The following is a 15,863-nucleotide window of genomic DNA, read 5'->3' as shown; positions in this document are numbered from 1 at the left end:
GACGTTGAGGATTATAATACCGGTTTGATGTCATAATGTGTACTTCACATTTCCATATTTTAAAATGTATTTATTTACAGTATCAATGTTTATTTGCTATTTTTGGTGTAAAATGACAAGATGACATGTTATACCCTGGATTGTTCTTCACAATACGAGAAATAGGCTCATTCTGTTCAGAACAGTTGCAGCCGAACACGCATGGAACTACTAATGTTGGCAGCCGAACACGCATGGAACTACTAATGTTGGCAGCCGAACACGCATGGAACTACTAATGTTGGCAGCCGAACACGCATGGAACTACTAATGTTGGCAGCCGAACACGCATGGAACTACTAATGTTGGCAGCCGAACACGCATGGAACTACTAATGTTGGCAGCCGAACACGCATGGAACTACTAATGTTGGCAGCCGAACACGCATGGAACTACTAATGTTGGCAGCCGAACACGCATGGAACTACTAATGTTGGCAGCCGAACACGCATGGAACTACTAATGTTGGCAGCCGAACACGCATGGAACTACTAATGTTGGCAGCCGGACACGCATGGAACTACTAATGTTGGCAGCCGAACACGCATGGAACTACTAATGTTGGCGGCCGGACACGCATGGAACTACTAATGTTGGCAGCCGGACACGCATGGAACTAATAATGTTGGCAGCCGAACACGCATGGAACTACTAATGTTGGCAGCCGGACACGCATGGAACTACTAATGTTGGCAGCCGAACACGCATGGAACTACTAATGTTGGCAGCCGAACACGCATGGAACTACTAATGTTGGCGGCCGAACAGGCATTCAAACGATGCACACCTGAACCACGTTGAGATTTATAATGGGCTGTTTTTTGATTGACATGCATGTTACTGACACTTTCCCTCGACTGAGATGTCAAGAAGGCAGAGCAACGCCTTATCATGGACCTCTTCACATTTAAGCAACCATTTTCTATGTTACTGAATGTATCCAGAGTATTTTTAGATTTTCATTATGAGAAACCCTGCAAAAAGTACTGTAAATGTAAAATGCACATAAAGTGAAGTGTACAGTCGTGACCTAAAGTTGAGAATGACACATTAATTTTCACAAAGTTTGCTGCCTCAGTTTGTATGATGCCAATTTGCATATACTCCAGAATCTTATGAAGAGTGATCAGATGCAAATGAATTGAATCCCCAAAAAACATTTCTACTGCATTTCAGCCCTGCCACAAAAGGACCAGCTGACATCATGTCAGTGATTCTCTCGTTAACACAGGTGTGAGCGTTGACCAGGACAAGGCTGGAGATCACATTGTCATGGTGATTGAGTTCGAATAACAGACTGGAAGCTTCAAAAGGAGGGAGGTGCTTGGAATCATTGTTCTTCCTCTGTCACACAACTGCCATCATCATTGTTTTGCACAAAAAGGGCTTCACAGGCAAGGATATTGCTGCCAGTAAGATTGCACCTAAATCAACCATTTATCAGATAATCAAGAACTTCAAGGAGAGTGGCTCAATTATTGTGAAGAAGGCTTCAGGTCGCCCAAGAAAGTCCAGCAAGCGCCAGGACCGTCTCCTAAAGTTGATTCAGCTGCGGGATCGGGGCACCACCAGGACAGAGCTTGCTCAGGAATGGCAGCAGGGAGGTGTGAGTTAATCTGCACACACAGTGAGGCGAAGACTTTTAGAGGATGGCCTGGTGTCAAGAAGGGCAGCAAAAAAGCCACTTCTCTCCAGGGAAAACATCAGGGACAGACTGATATTCTGCAACAGGTATTGGACTACTGAGGATTGGGGTAAAGTCATTTTCTCTGGTGAATCCCCTTTCCGATTGTTTGGGGCATCCGGAAAAGAGCTTGTCCGGAGAAGACAAGGTGAGCGCTATCATCAGTCCTGTGTCATGCCAACAGTAAAGCATCCTGAGACCATGTGTGGGGTTGCTTCTCAGCCAAGGGAGTGGGCTCTCACAATTTTGCCTGCGAACACAGCCATGAATAAAGAATGGTACCAACACATCCTCCGAGAGCAACTTCTCCCAAATATCCAGGAACAGTTTGGTGACGAACAATGCCTTTTCCAGCATGATGGAGCACCTTGCCATAAGGCAAAAGTGATAACTAACTAAGTGGCTCGGGGAACAAAACATCAATATTTTAGGTCCATGGCCAGGAAACTCCCCAGACCTTAATCCCATTGAGAACTTGTGGTCAATCCTCATCAAGAGGCGGGTGGACAAACAAAAACCCACGAATTCTGACAAACTCCAAGCATTGATTATGCAAGAATGGGCTGCCATGAGGATGTGGCCCAGAAGTTAATTGACAGCATGCCAGGGCGGATTGCAGAGGTCTTGAAAAAGAAGGGCCAACACTGCAAATATTGACTCTTTGCATCAACTTAATGTAATTGTCAATAAAAGCCGTTGGCCATTATGAAATGCTTGTAATTATACTTCACTATTCCATAGTAACATCTGACAATAATATCTAAAGACACTGAAGCAGCAAAATTTGTGGAAATTAATATTTGTGTCATTCTCAAAACTTTTGGCCATGACAGTATAATGTTTGGATTCAGTCTTGTCAGGTGAACTATTGTGTTCTCACCTTTTGGCCAGATAATTTCCCCTTAATCTCCAAACTGTTCCCTTTTCATTGGTTATGCATATTATTTTTCGTATTTCTTCTGTTAAAAACATTTCAATTTGGCCCTATCCATACAGTCCCAATTCTAGGAGTGAAAAGGGTTACGACTGACAACAGCCCAGCTACCAAACTATCTCTTTAAGACTAACGTCCACTGACCAGTCCTCAATTAGGTCTGCAGGAATTGGCCTGATTGGTCCGTTAGTCCAGCGGCCCTCTACATTTAGGCTCGTGTCACATCCAGTCACCTCTTGAATCCGGACACCGAGGTTGTGGAAACGAGGGGTCGCTGTGCCCTCCGTTCCATCTCTATAAATATAGTCGTGTCCCTTCCTGCCTTTCCCCATCTTATTCATCATCATCATCATCATTACCATCAGCATCTTCATATTTTTTACTAAGTAGGCCTTGTATTAGCAGTTAGTCACACATTGATGCGAAGTGAAAATGTTACTTAAAGTTAGTATTCACCCCATAGTACCTAATTATTTATTTGTACTTCCAACTCTCCAGTGGAGAGAACTCTGTATTGGTGGTTAAGATGTCCAGTCATTAGAGGCTGCTGGACAGGATAGCAAATCTGACTGAAGAAGTCATACCACATTCTGGATCACTGGCACTGCCCTCTCTCGTTTCTTGCCCTCTCTCGTTTCTTGCCCTCTCTCGTTTCTCGCTCTCTCTCGTTTCTCGCTCTCTCTCGTTTCTCGCTCGCTCGTTGCTCTCCGGCTCGCTCTCCCTCTCTCTCGTTGCTCGCTCTCTCTCTCCCTCTCTCTCGTTGCTCGCTCGCTCTCTCTCTCCCTCTCTCTCGTTGCTCGCTCGCTCTCTCTCTCCCTCTCTCTCGTTGCTCGCTCGCTCTCTCTCTCCCTCTCTCTCGTTGCTCGCTCGCTCTCTCTCTCCCTCTCTCTCGTTGCTCGCTCGCTCTCTCTCTCCCTCTCTCTCGTTGCTCGCTCGCTCTCTCTCTCCCTCTCTCTCGTTGCTCGCTCGCTCTCTCCCTCTCTCTCGTTGCTCGCTCTCTCTCTCCCCTCTCTCTCGTTGCTCGCTCTCTCTCTCCCTCTCTCTCGTTGCTCGCTCTCTCTCTCCCTCTCTCTCGTTGCTCGCTCTCTCTCTCCCTCTCTCTCGTTGCTCGCTCTCTCTCTCCCTCTCTCTCGTTGCTCGCTCTCTCTCTCCCTCTCTCTCGTTGCTCGCTCTCTCTCTCCCTCTCTCTCGTTGCTCGCTCTCTCTCTCCCTCTCTCTCGTTGCTCGCTCTCTCTCTCCCTCTCTCTCGTTGCTCGCTCTCTCTCTCCCTCTCTCTCGTTGCTCGCTCTCTCTCTCCCTCTCTCTCGTTGCTCGCTCTCTCTCTCCCTCTCTCTCGTTGCTCGCTCTCTCTCTCCCTCTCTCTCGTTGCTCTCTCTCTCTCTCGTTGCTCGCTCTCTCTCTCCCTCTCTCTCGTTGCTCTGGATAAGAGCGTCTGCTAAATGACTTAAATGTAAATGTTGCTCGCTCTCTCTCTCCCTCTCTCTCGTTGCTCGCTCTCTCTCTCCCTCTCTCTCGTTGCTCGCTCTCTCTCTCCCTCTCTCTCGTTGCTCGCTCTCTCTCTCCTCTCTCTCGTTGCTCGCTCTCTCTCTCCCTCTCTCTCGTTGCTCGCTCTCTCTCTCCCTCTCTCTCGTTGCTCGCTCTCTCTCTCCCTCTCTCTCGTTGCTCGCTCTCTCTCCCTCTCTCTCTCGTTGCTCGCTCTCTCTCTCCCTCTCTCTCGTTGCTCGCGCTCTCTCTCTCCCTCTCTCTCGTTGCTCGCTCTCTCTCTCTCCCTCTCTCTCGTTGCTCGCTCTCTCTCTCTCCCTCTCTCTCGTTGCTCGCTCTCTCTCTCTCCCTCTCTCTCGTTGCTCGCTCTCTCTCTCTCCCTCTCTCTCGTTGCTCGCTCTCTCTCTCTCCCTCTCTCTCGTTGCTCGCTCTCTCTCTCTCCCTCTCTCTCGTTGCTCGCTCTCTCTCTCTCCCTCTCTCTCGTTGCTCGCTCTCTCTCTCTCCCTCTCTCTCGTTGCTCGCTCTCTCTCTCTCCCTCTCTCTCGTTGCTCGCTCTCTCTCTCTCCTCTCTCTCGTTGCTCGCTCTCTCTCTCTCCCTCTCTCTCGTTGCTCGCTCTCTCTCTCTCCCTCTCTCTCGTTGCTCGCTCTCTCTCTCTCCTCTCTCTCGTTGCTCGCTCTCTCTCTCTCCCTCTCTCTCGTTGCTCGCTCTCTCTCTCTCCCTCTCTCTCGTTGCTCGCTCTCTCTCTCTCCCTCTCTCTCGTTGCTCGCTCTCTCTCTCTCCCTCTCTCTCGTTGCTCGCTCTCTCTCTCTCCCTCTCTCTCGTTGCTCGCTCTCTCTCTCTCCCTCTCTCTCGTTGCTCGCTCTCTCTCTCTCCCTCTCTCTCGTTGCTCGCTCTCTCTCTCTCTCCCTCTCTCTCGTTGCTCGCTCTCTCTCTCTCCCTCTCTCTCGTTGCTCGCTCTCTCTCTCTCCCTCTCTCGTTGCTCGCTCTCTCTCTCTCCCTCTCTCTCGTTGCTCGCTCTCTCTCTCCCCTCTCTCTCGTTGCTCGCTCTCTCTCTCTCCCTCTCTCTCGTTGCTCGCTCTCTCTCTCTCCCTCTCTCTCGTTGCTCGCTCTCTCTCTCTCCCTCTCTCTCGTTGCTCGCTCTCTCTCTCTCCCTCTCTCTCGTTGCTCGCTCTCTCTCTCTCCCTCTCTCTCGTTGCTCGCTCTCTCTCTCTCCCTCTCTCTCGTTGCTCGCTCTCTCTCTCTCCCTCTCTCTCGTTGCTCGCTCTCTCTCTCTCCCTCTCTCTCGTTGCTCGCTCTCTCTCTCTCCCCTCTCTCGTTGCTCGCTCTCTCTCTCCCTCTCTCTCGTTGCTCGCTCTCTCTCTCTCTCCCTCTCTCGTTGCTCGCTCTCTCTCTCTCCCTCTCTCTCGTTGCTCGCTCGCTCTCTCTCTCCCTCTCTCTCTTTGCTCGCTCGCTCTCTCTCTCTCTCTCTCTCGTTGCTCGCTCGCTCTCTCTCTCCCTCTCTCTCGTTGCTCGCTCGCTCTCTCTCTCCCTCTCTCTCGTTGCTCGCTCGCTCTCTCTCTCCCTCTCTCTCGTTGCTCGCTCTCTCTCTCTCCCTCTCTCTCGTTGCTCGCTCTCTCTCTCTCCCTCTCTCTCGTTGCTCGCTCTCTCTCTCTCCCTCTCTCTCGTTGCTCGCTCTCTCTCTCTCCCTCTCTCTCGTTGCTCGCTCTCTCTCTCTCCCTCTCTCTCGTTGCTCGCTCTCTCTCTCTCCCTCTCTCTCGTTGCTCGCTCTCTCTCTCTCCCTCTCTCTCGTTGCTCGCTCTCTCTCTCTCCTCTCTCTCGTTGCTCGCTCTCTCTCTCTCCCTCTCTCTCGTTGCTCGCTCTCTCTCTCTCCCTCTCTCTCGTTGCTCGCTCTCTCTCTCTCCTCTCTCTCTCGTTGCTCGCTCTCTCTCTCTCCCTCTCTCTCGTTGCTCGCTCTCTCTCTCTCTCTCTCTCTCGCCCTCTCTCTCTCTCGTTGCTCGCCCTCTCTCTCTCCCTCTCTCTCGTTGCTCGCTCTCTCTCTCTCGTTGCTCGCCCTCTCTCTCTCTCGTTGCTCGCCTCTCTCTCTCTCTCTCTCGTTGCTCGCCCTCTCTCTCTCTCTCTCGTTGCTCGCCCTCTCTCTCTCTCTCTCGTTGCTCGCCCTCTCTCTCTCTCTCTCGTTGCTCGCCCTCTCTCTCTCTCTCTCGTTGCTCGCCCTCTCTCTCTCTCTCGTTCTCGCCCCTCTCTCTCTCTCGTTGCTCGCCCTCTCTCTCTCTCTCTCTCTCGTTGCTCGCCCTCTCTCTCTCTCTCTCTCTCGTTGCTCGCCCTCTCTCTCTCTCGTTGCTCGCCCTCTCTCTCTCTCTCGTTGCTCGCCCTCTCTCTCGTTGCTCGCCCTCTCTCTCTCTCTCTCGTTGCTCGCCCTCTCTCTCTCTCTCTCGTTGCTCGCCCTCTCTCTCTCGTTGCTCGCCCTCTCTCTCTCTCTCGTTGCTCGCCCTCTCTCTCTCTCTCTCGTTGCTCGCCCTCTCTCTCTCTCTCGTTGCTCGCCCCTCTCTCTCTCTCGTTGCTCGCCCTCTCTCTCTCTCTCTCGTTGCTCGCCCTCTCTCTCTCTCTCTCGTTGCTCGCTCTCTCTCTCTCGTTGCTCGCCCTCTCTCTCTCGTTGCTCGCCCTCTCTCTCTCTCTCGTTGCTCGCCCCTCTCTCTCTCTCTCTCTCTCGTTGCTCGCCCTCTCTCTCTCTCTCTCTCGTTGCTCGCCCTCTCTCTCTCTCGTTGCTCGCCCTCTCTCTCGTTGCTCGCCCTCTCTCTCTCTCTGCTCGCCCTCTCTCTCTCCTCTCGTTCTCTCTCTCTCGTTGCTCGCCCTCTCTCTCTCTCTCTCGCCCCTCTCTCTCTCTCGTTGCTCGCCTCTCTCTCTCTCTCGTTGCTCGCCCTCTCTCTCTCTCTCTCGTTGCTCGCCCTCTCTCTCTCTCTCTCGTTGCTCGCTCTCTCTCGTTCTCGCCTCTCTCTCTCTCGTTGCTCGCCTCTCTCTCTCGTTGCTCGCCCTCTCTCTCTCGTTGCTCGCCCTCTCTCTCTCTCTCTCTCGTTGCTCGCTCTCTCTCTCTCTCTCTCTCGTTGCTCGCCCCTCTCTCTCTCTCTCTCGTTGCTCGCCCTCTCTCTCTCTCTCTCTCGTTGCTCGCCCTCTCTCTCTCTCTCGTTGCTCGCCCTCTCTCTCTCTCGTTGCTCGTTCTCTCTCTCGTTGCTCGCCCTCTCTCTCTCTCGTTGCTCGCCCTCCTCTCTCTCTCTCGTTGCTCGCCCTCTCTCTCTCTCTCTCGTTGCTCGCCCTCTCTCTCTCTCTCTCGTTGCTCGCCCTCTCTCTCTCTCTCTCGTTGCTCGCCCTCTCTCTCTCTCTCTCGTTGCTCGCCCCTCTCTCTCTCTCTCTCGTTGCTCGCCCTCTCTCTCTCCGTTGCTCTCTCTCTCTCTCGTTGCTCGCCTCTCTCTCTCTCTCGTTGCTCTCTCTCTCTCTCTCGTTGCTCGCCCTCTCTCTCTCTCTCTCGTTGCTCGCCCTCTCTCTCTCTCTCTCGTTGCTCGCCTCTCTCTCTCTCTCTCGTTGCTCGCCCTCTCTCTCTCTCTCGTTGCTCGCCCCCTCTCTCTCTCTCTCTCGTTGCTCGCCCCTCTCTCTCTCTCTCTCTCGTTGCTCGCCCTCTCTCTCTCTCGTTGCTCGCCCTCTCTCTCTCTCTCTCTCGTTCTCTCTCCTGCTCGCCCTCTCTCTCTCTCTCGTTGCTCGCCCCTCTCTCTCTCTCTCTCGTTGCTCGCCCTCTCTCTCTCGTTGCTCGCCCTCTCCTCTCTGCCCTCTCTCTCTCGTTGCTCGCCCTCTCTCTCTCTCTCTCTCTCGTTCTCTCTGCTCGCCCTCTCTCTCTCTCTCTCTCTCGTTGCTCGCCCTCTCTCTCTCTCTCTCTCGTTGCTCGCCCTCTCTCTCTCTCTCTCTCTCGTTGCTCGCCCTCTCTCTCGTTGCTCGCTCTCTCTCTCGTTGCTCGCCCTCTCTCTCGTTGCTCGCCCTCTCTCTCTCTCTCGTTGCTCGCCCTCTCTCTCTCTCTCTCTCGTTGCTCGCCCTCTCTCTCTCTCTCTCTCTCTCTCTCTCTCTCTCTCGTTGCTCGCCCTCTCTCTCTCTCTCTCTCTCGTTGCTCGCCCTCTCTCTCTCTCTCTCTCTCTCGTTGCTCGCCTCTCTCTCTCTCTCTCTCTCTCTCTCGTTGCTCGCCTCTCTCTCTCTCTCTCTCTCTCGTTGCTCGCCCTCTCTCTCTCTCTCTCTCTCTCTCGTTGCTCGCTCTCTCTCTCTCTCTCTCTCTCTCGTTGCTCGCCCTCTCTCTCTCTCTCTCTCTCTCGTTGCTCGCCCCCTCTCTCTCTCTCTCTCTCTCGTTGCTCGCCCTCTCTCTCTCTCTCTCTCTCGTTGCTCGCCCTCTCTCTCTCTCTCTCTCTCGTTGCTCGCTCTCTCTCTCTCTCTCTCTCGTTGCTCGCCCTCTCTCTCTCTCTCTCTCTCGTTGCTCGCCCTCTCTCTCTCTCTCTCTCGTTGCTCGCCCTCTCTCTCTCTCTCTCTCGTTGCTCGCTCTCTCTCTCTCGTTGCTCGCCCTCTCTCTCTCTCGTTGCTCGCTCTCTCTCTCTCTCTCTCGTTGCTCGCTCTCTCTCTCCCTCTCTCTCTCGTTGCTCGCTCTCTCTCTCTCTCTCTCTCTCTCGTTGCTCGCTCTCTCTCTCTCTCTCTCTCTCTCGTTGCTCGCTCTCTCTCTCTCTCTCTCTCTCTCGTTGCTCTCTCTCTCTCTCTCTCTCTCTCGTTGCTCTCTCTCTCTCTCTCTCTCTCTCGTTGCTCGCTCTCTCTCTCTCCCTCTCTCTCTCTCTCGTTGCTCGCTCTCTCTCTCTCCCTCTCTCTCGTTCTCTTTTTTTTATTTTCTTCTTGTTCCTTCCCTCTTTGTCTCTTTCTGTGAGATGTTCTCTAAAGGTGGCTGTAGAGACACACACATAGTATTGATGTGTAATCTGTGTGTGGGTGGGACAGTAATGATAGTCCCTTTTAGACACATTAATGACCGGTTAAAGCTACTCCTCTTTAGACCTTTGCTAAGAGCCCCTAGCACAGAAACACAGATGTATGAATACATGGATAGAGAAACAGATGTATCCATATGGAAGATGTGTTCTATGTTCTCTCAGTGATAGCATGTCTATTCACATGTAGTTTTCCTTCAGATCCATGAATTCCCATCACAGATCAACATTGAGACGGTGGCAACACCAGACACTAACTGTAGGTTCAGCGATAGACTGATAAAACCTTTGGCCTCAACCACATGGGAAAGATTTCTATAAAATACTTAACATTTTCTCCTCCCCCTTCTACTTCTTCTGTGTCTCTATCCAGTCTCCTCCCCCTCTATTCTGTCTCTCCGTCCCATTCCCTTCCCCCTCTCTTCTCTCTCTAGCCAGTCTCCCCTCCATGTCTTTCTGTTGCTCTATCCAGTCTCCCCTCTTCCTGTCCCTACATCCACAGTTTCAATCTGCTGATGTTAGCTCTATTACATAAACCCAATGAAGTGGTTTTAATAGAATTCTCTCCTCTTCCCCCCTCTGCTCAGATGACCTGTCCTACGAGGTACGTTGGTACCTCACGCGGCTGAGAGGGGGGAACAAAGGCACCCTACTGGCCAGTGTGGACCGCTTCGGTCTGGTCAAGAAGGAGGCGCGCAACGCCAGCAGTGACGTGTCCCTGGAGCGCACAGACACACACACCTACGCCCTGAACATCCACGCCACCCAGGACAGCGACAGTGGGGAGTACCACTGCCAGGCCACGCCCTGGTACCTGTCTGCCTCCACAGGGGCCTGGACACATGGGGCAGAACTCACCTCTACCAGGGTGTTCCTCACTGTACGATTCCCCAGTGAGTAAGGATGGGGGGGCAGTGTGTGTGTGTGTGTGTACAGTAACTAACACTTTCTCTCTCTCTCGGTCTGTCTGTCTCTGTCTCCCTCCAGTGTGGGACTCTCTGAAGCTGCCTCTGCTGTACGGTTCTGTAGCCTCTGTGTCCGTGGGGCTCTTCTCTCTCCTCCTGGGTTTCATCTGTGCCCACTGCTGCTGCCGCAACACCACACACACACCCCGCTCACGCAACAAACTCATGGACCTGGAGATGGATTGACTAGCACAGGCCCGCTGGAGCGACCACCGCTTCTCCAGCTGATGAACTACGAGCACGCGCACGTTACCGCGCCGGCACATTACCACGGCAACGGCAGACAATTGACCAATCACAGCCCTTCGGGTGCGCTCCGTGGAGCTTTTAAGCGCACCAACGGGAGAGGAGGAGAGACAATAGGACATTTACTGTGGAGCTGTAGAGGGGATAAAAACAGTGAACTGAATCAACTGCTAAAGAAGAGTGCAGGATATCTAGTCTGTCTATGTGACCGTATTGATGTTAGTTATTGCACAAAACAGCCCTGGACTATTCCTACCTTAGTGGACTTTGTCTACGTTTGTCCTCATCACTAGTTTTTGAAATGAGACTGCTTTTAAATGGAGGTGTGTGTGTGCTTTATTTGTGTGGTTTGCCACACCTTGAGGCTGGGAAAGAGAGCCGCTTTACCAGTTTTGTCCTGCCCTGTTCCTGGTGAGATGTAATTTCAGTAACTCAACAGCAACTAGCCAGGTTCCCTGGTGCACGTTGATGACCTCAGAGGCTCTCCTCTAGAGGGCGAGTGAAAGACACTTAAGGACCCAGAGCTCACCTGCTGTAAGCCCCTACACTGACACTGGTGCTACCCCCACTGTGAAGGACATTGATGTTATGTTGGACCTAGGGTTTATATGGGGCAGGTTGAGGAGCAAGCTGGCCAATAAGAGAGTGGACTAGTGGTGGTGACTGAGAGGAGTGGTATGATATGGACTGACACAGTCAGAGGGAGACATTGTTTATATAGGTAGCATACTGGATTAATGCGTGGAACCTGCAGTCCTCCACACACTCTCCCAGCCAATGCCTGGCTCTAGCTGAATAGTCCCAAAGTGGCTTCCTCGTCTCCTCTCCTTCATCTGCACTGATCAATAAACACAGGATGGATCTAAGCAATATAATGTTTGAAGCCTACCCGTTTCATTCACATCAGTGCAGATGAAGTGAAGAAGACGGGACGAGGAAGCCAGAGCATGGAGATACACCCCTGGAATGCAATGGAGAAGGATTAGAGAGAACTGTTAACAAACCCATTCCTGAAAGCAATCTCCATGTCACCTCCCAGTTTAGTAGGGCCCAGTCCCTTAGGGAGTCTTCTTCCCCTGTCTCTGGTACAGTACAATAGCTGTGTGTCCATAGAAAGGACTATGCTGTGTTTGTATGGGGCTGGGGCTCTCAGGGCTGTTGTGTGTGTGTTCCTGGGGTTAGTAGTATTCTGCCCAGTGACAAAGACCAGCTCTGCTAATTACCCCAACCTAGACCCAGAAGGCCTTTTTAGAATGGTCCTGTACCTGATGTCAACTACCACCCCTGAAATTCTACCCTGTCGATACACATGCTCCATATACTGCCAACACTCAACATACTGACATGCACAACAACTGTAAACACACACTCCTCTTACCCAATGCCATGTACCCCAACATCTACAAATAAAATTACACTCCTCTTACCCAATGCCATGTACCCCAACATCTACAAATAAAATCACACTCCTCTTACCCAATGCCATGTACCCCAACATCTACAAATAAAATCACACTCCTCATGCACACACACATACAACCCTACACACACACACACACACTGTCCTGTATACACACTGCCGATGTAACCCTGTGAGAGGCACCAGCTGTATCTAGGTTCTGGCCAGGTACCAACTGGGGCTTTGGCTCTGGGATCTGACCTGGTTTAACTCACTAGCGCCCCCGACGGGAGAAGAGCTGCTGTGTGCCAATCAATAAACCAGGGCCCTGTTAAAATACTTAGAAATTGTATCCTTCCTTATCTGACATGACTGGATTGGTGAAAGATGTGTAGTGGAACCCTGGCTATCAGCTGCTATACATCTGTATGAGATCAGACATGTACTTGAAGGAAAGAGATGCATTTTATAGTATTGGTATCAGGCCTTCGAGCTGTCCCACTGTGTGGGTGAAAGGTGTCCCTAAGCACTGACCCAAGGTCTGTTCTGTGTGCAACCTCGTAATTATTTAGTTTAGATTTGGACTTGGAGAAGCTGATCTGAGATCTATTCGAAGAACCTCCCTAAAGTCTAGAACCACAGACCGATAGGACAACAACCAACACAAAACACTGCAAGTTCTTTTTAAAGATCCTTACTGTCATTTTATTTTTTGTAATTAGAAATCTATTTCAAAGTCTTTTTGTAAATGATTGTAAAGCCCAATATGGATTTTTATCTGACATGAATATCTTATTCTGTGCCGATGTTTCTCTGGGTAACGATCAATCAGGGTTTTTTATGATTCGCCTCTGCTTCCAGGCCTCTGAAAAACTTCAAATATTTCTGCCAGAATAAATGTTTTATAACAGTACCACGACTGAAGCTGGTTTGTTGTATCCCTCCTTCCCTCCATCTCTTGTCGTTCTTCAGGGAACAGTCTCTCTCTCTCTCCTTCAATTACAAATGCAGATGAGTGTTATGTTTAGAACTGTCAGCCTCCAGTGAGTTATTTTCCTCACCTTCTCTCACGTTCTCTCTCTTCTTCCCCTCTATCTTTTTCACTCCTGTTTTTCTTAATCCCTCGCTCTCCTTTACTCCCTAAATGTTTATTTCTCTCTCCCCTCTTTCTCTCTCTCCATCTTCCTCTCGCTTTCAAAAGATTGACCCAGATATTGGTGCTGTATCCTCAATTCCCCCTCTGGTGATGTGTGTGTGTGTGTGTGTGTGTTTCGTCTGGACACACATCCTTTAAGGCCTTGTTTGGTCCTCAATGGTGGTTCCTGTATTAGACATCATCTCTGGGATCTGTTGGTTGGGCCTGATGGCTCAGAACAACAGTTTACAACAACTCTAGACCTGGGTGGCCAGCTCCAGAGTTGGACCTGGCCACCCAAATGGACTCCTAGCCCCCGGCTAACTAAGTAAACACTCCTGTCGGTCTGATTGCAATTGGCTAGAATTAAGCAATGTGGTCAATTGTGTGATATGCTTAAGCCTAATCAAATCCTGCTTCTTAAACCATGTACATCCCTTGTCAAACTCATTCCAACGAGGGCCTGAGTGTCTGTGGGTTTTTGCTCCTCCCATGTACTTGATTGATGAAATAAGGTCACTAATTTAGTAAGGAACTCCCCTCACCTTGTCTGGCTTAATTAAAAGGAACAAAACTAAACCTGCAGACACTAGGCCCTCCATGGAATGAGTTTGACACCGGTGAGGTACAGATGAATGATTCTGGTATGTTGGTTGTTCTAGCTCCTCAGCAGCAGCAGGAGGCGACTGCATGAGTACACAGCATAGAGTAGATGTTAAACTTGAGAGGAGGCGAGTGTCCAGAGGGGAGAGCCATGCCCCGGAATGTGGCGATGACTCGTCAACGCCTCGCCATGGCAACTGTCTACAGAGGGGGGGAGAACAAGTTGGGGGTGTGATATCTGATCTGCCTCCACCTCCAAACGCTCTTTTTCACACACACACACATACACACGTAACCTATATCTATGTTTAGTTTCCCCCTATCCACAGTTATATTCTGTCAATACTATACACACAGAATACTTGCGCACACACACCTCCAGTAGTGTCATACTCTAGGAGTTGGTAGGCGCATGCTTTGTCCTTGTAAGGCTGTGTGTGTTCTCCAGGGCGACCGTCCCTCTGTGCCAACTTCCTCTGTGTCCTCACCCATCACTGTCACAGCACTCAGGAGGCCCTGGCTCATAGAAATGAAATCAATCAAACAAACACAACCCATGGATGTGAAAATTGATTGGATTTCAGTCACATGGCCATTTGGTTCAATATCTCCCTCCCATAATCCATATACATCTTCACTGATTATTATCTTGCAGTTATTTAACCTCTGCCACTACGGCTGCTTGTGTGCTTCTAAGGCTGTTTATAGATCCGTTCATACGGCTGTCATAACCTGTTATGTATGCTCTATGAATGCTCACAGCCTGCGGGAAGCTACGTTGAAGCCCTTTAGCTGTCTGTTGTATCATTCTAGAGGGGACTGAAACCTGACCCTTTCTAACCACCAATATGCTTCTAATCACTAAGTAGCCCTGACCCCTGACCTCTAACCCTTAATAAAGAACACATATCCCATCAGCTCTGACTGCATCACCCTGTTTGTCCATCCATGCTGGCACAGCCATCTTTCTGAGTGACTAACATTGTAATGCCTATTAGCTCTGCTCATGTTGATTTAGCACAGCCATACAGACACTATAATAAACACAGGACGGAGCCACAGAGACTTCTGCCAATGCGGAGCAGACTTTATTAGCCTTCAATCAGCCTACATTAAGGCCCTGCCTGCGGTCATCTAATCTAGGGATTCCAAAACTCGGCCCTGGGGCCTCCCAGCTTGATGAGTTGGTTATTTGAATCAGCTGTGTAGTGCTACGTCAAAAAACTAAACGTGCACCCAGGGAGGGCCCCAGAACCGAGTTTGGGTAACCCTGATCTAGTCCATTGTTATGCATGCTAGCCCCATGGGGCTATTTAGGTCAGGTCCCCTCGCATTGCCATACAGCTGCTGGCATTGCATCTCATAGATGCTCAGGATGGCTCAGTGAAGAATGGCCGACTATTGAATTGACCCCATACCCATACATCCTACACACACAGCATTGCCTCTGTGGTCGTATTCCATTCCACTGTCATAGATACCTTGGCTTTTCTCCTTTCCTCAACAACCACTCATCTGATGCTGTGACAGACGAGAGCCTAAAGGCTGCATCTTAATAGCCTAAAGTGGCTTCCTCTCATCTCCTCTGCTCTCCCTCGTGTTCTGGTCTGGAAACACAGGGTGATTGAAAGCAATATGGTGGATGGATGCCTACCAGGAATGTGCTTTCAATAATTCAGTGCTGCAATCTAATGGCTGTTTTTGTTTGTTAACCTATAGGGTAAAGAACTTCCATCAGGATATGTGGCTCCGATAACTCATGTAATCTCTTTCTCCCTCCCTCTTTGTCCCATTCTCTCTCTCTCTCTCTCTATCCCTCAATTTCTCTCTGGTTACGGCAGTCTCTTTCTCTCTGTTAAAACAGCTGAGTCTAAGCTTTATGTTCCTTAGGTCAGTGAACAGATCAGATGTCTCCAGACAATAAGACGCCCTCAGTCCCGCCTCTGTTACACACACAGCTACTCTGCCTGACTCAATCCCCCCCACCATTTTTAGAACTACTCTGCCTGGCTTAAGGAACAATGAGGGAGGACAAAGTTCTTTCCAATCTCATCAGTCTCCTGTTTCACCACATACATGCATTAGGAATGCCTATCCTGGAGAATCTTATAGTCTAGCGCTGCCATTGTGATGAGGGATTTAGGATGTTAGTATTGACGATGGGTTTCAGGCTCCTTATTTAAATAAACTTGTGTTATCCAGAGGGACTTAACATAAGTCAAATGAATGGTTAAAATGCCCAGCTAATTGTACATTTTAGAACTTTGTCCTTAAGAATACAGTACTGTACTGTAGGCTGTGTCTCTTTTAAAAATCTATCAGTTATCAAAATCATCTAGTCTGTGACACAAACGAGGCTAAAGAAGATTCCTAAC

General features: G+C 50.3%; 1 protein-coding gene across 1 annotated transcript in view; it reads left to right on the top strand.

Annotated features, from left to right (window-relative positions):
- The window catches only part of LOC118375940 (prostaglandin F2 receptor negative regulator-like), a 54,736-nt gene extending 42,073 nt beyond the window's left edge, over positions 1-12,663 (top strand). Inside the window, exons 10-11 of the mRNA XM_052499555.1 lie at positions 9,728-10,033; positions 10,128-12,663. Of these exons, the coding sequence (XP_052355515.1) occupies positions 9,728-10,033; positions 10,128-10,291 (470 nt within the window). The 3' untranslated portion in view covers positions 10,292-12,663. The remainder of the gene's footprint in view (positions 1-9,727; positions 10,034-10,127) is intronic.
- Positions 12,664-15,863: the final 3,200 nt, after the last annotated feature.

Source organism: Oncorhynchus keta, chromosome 37 (assembly GCF_023373465.1).
Source record: "Oncorhynchus keta strain PuntledgeMale-10-30-2019 chromosome 37, Oket_V2, whole genome shotgun sequence".
Lineage (NCBI taxonomy): Eukaryota > Metazoa > Chordata > Actinopteri > Salmoniformes > Salmonidae > Oncorhynchus > Oncorhynchus keta.
This window is presented reverse-complemented; position numbering and strand designations above follow the sequence as displayed.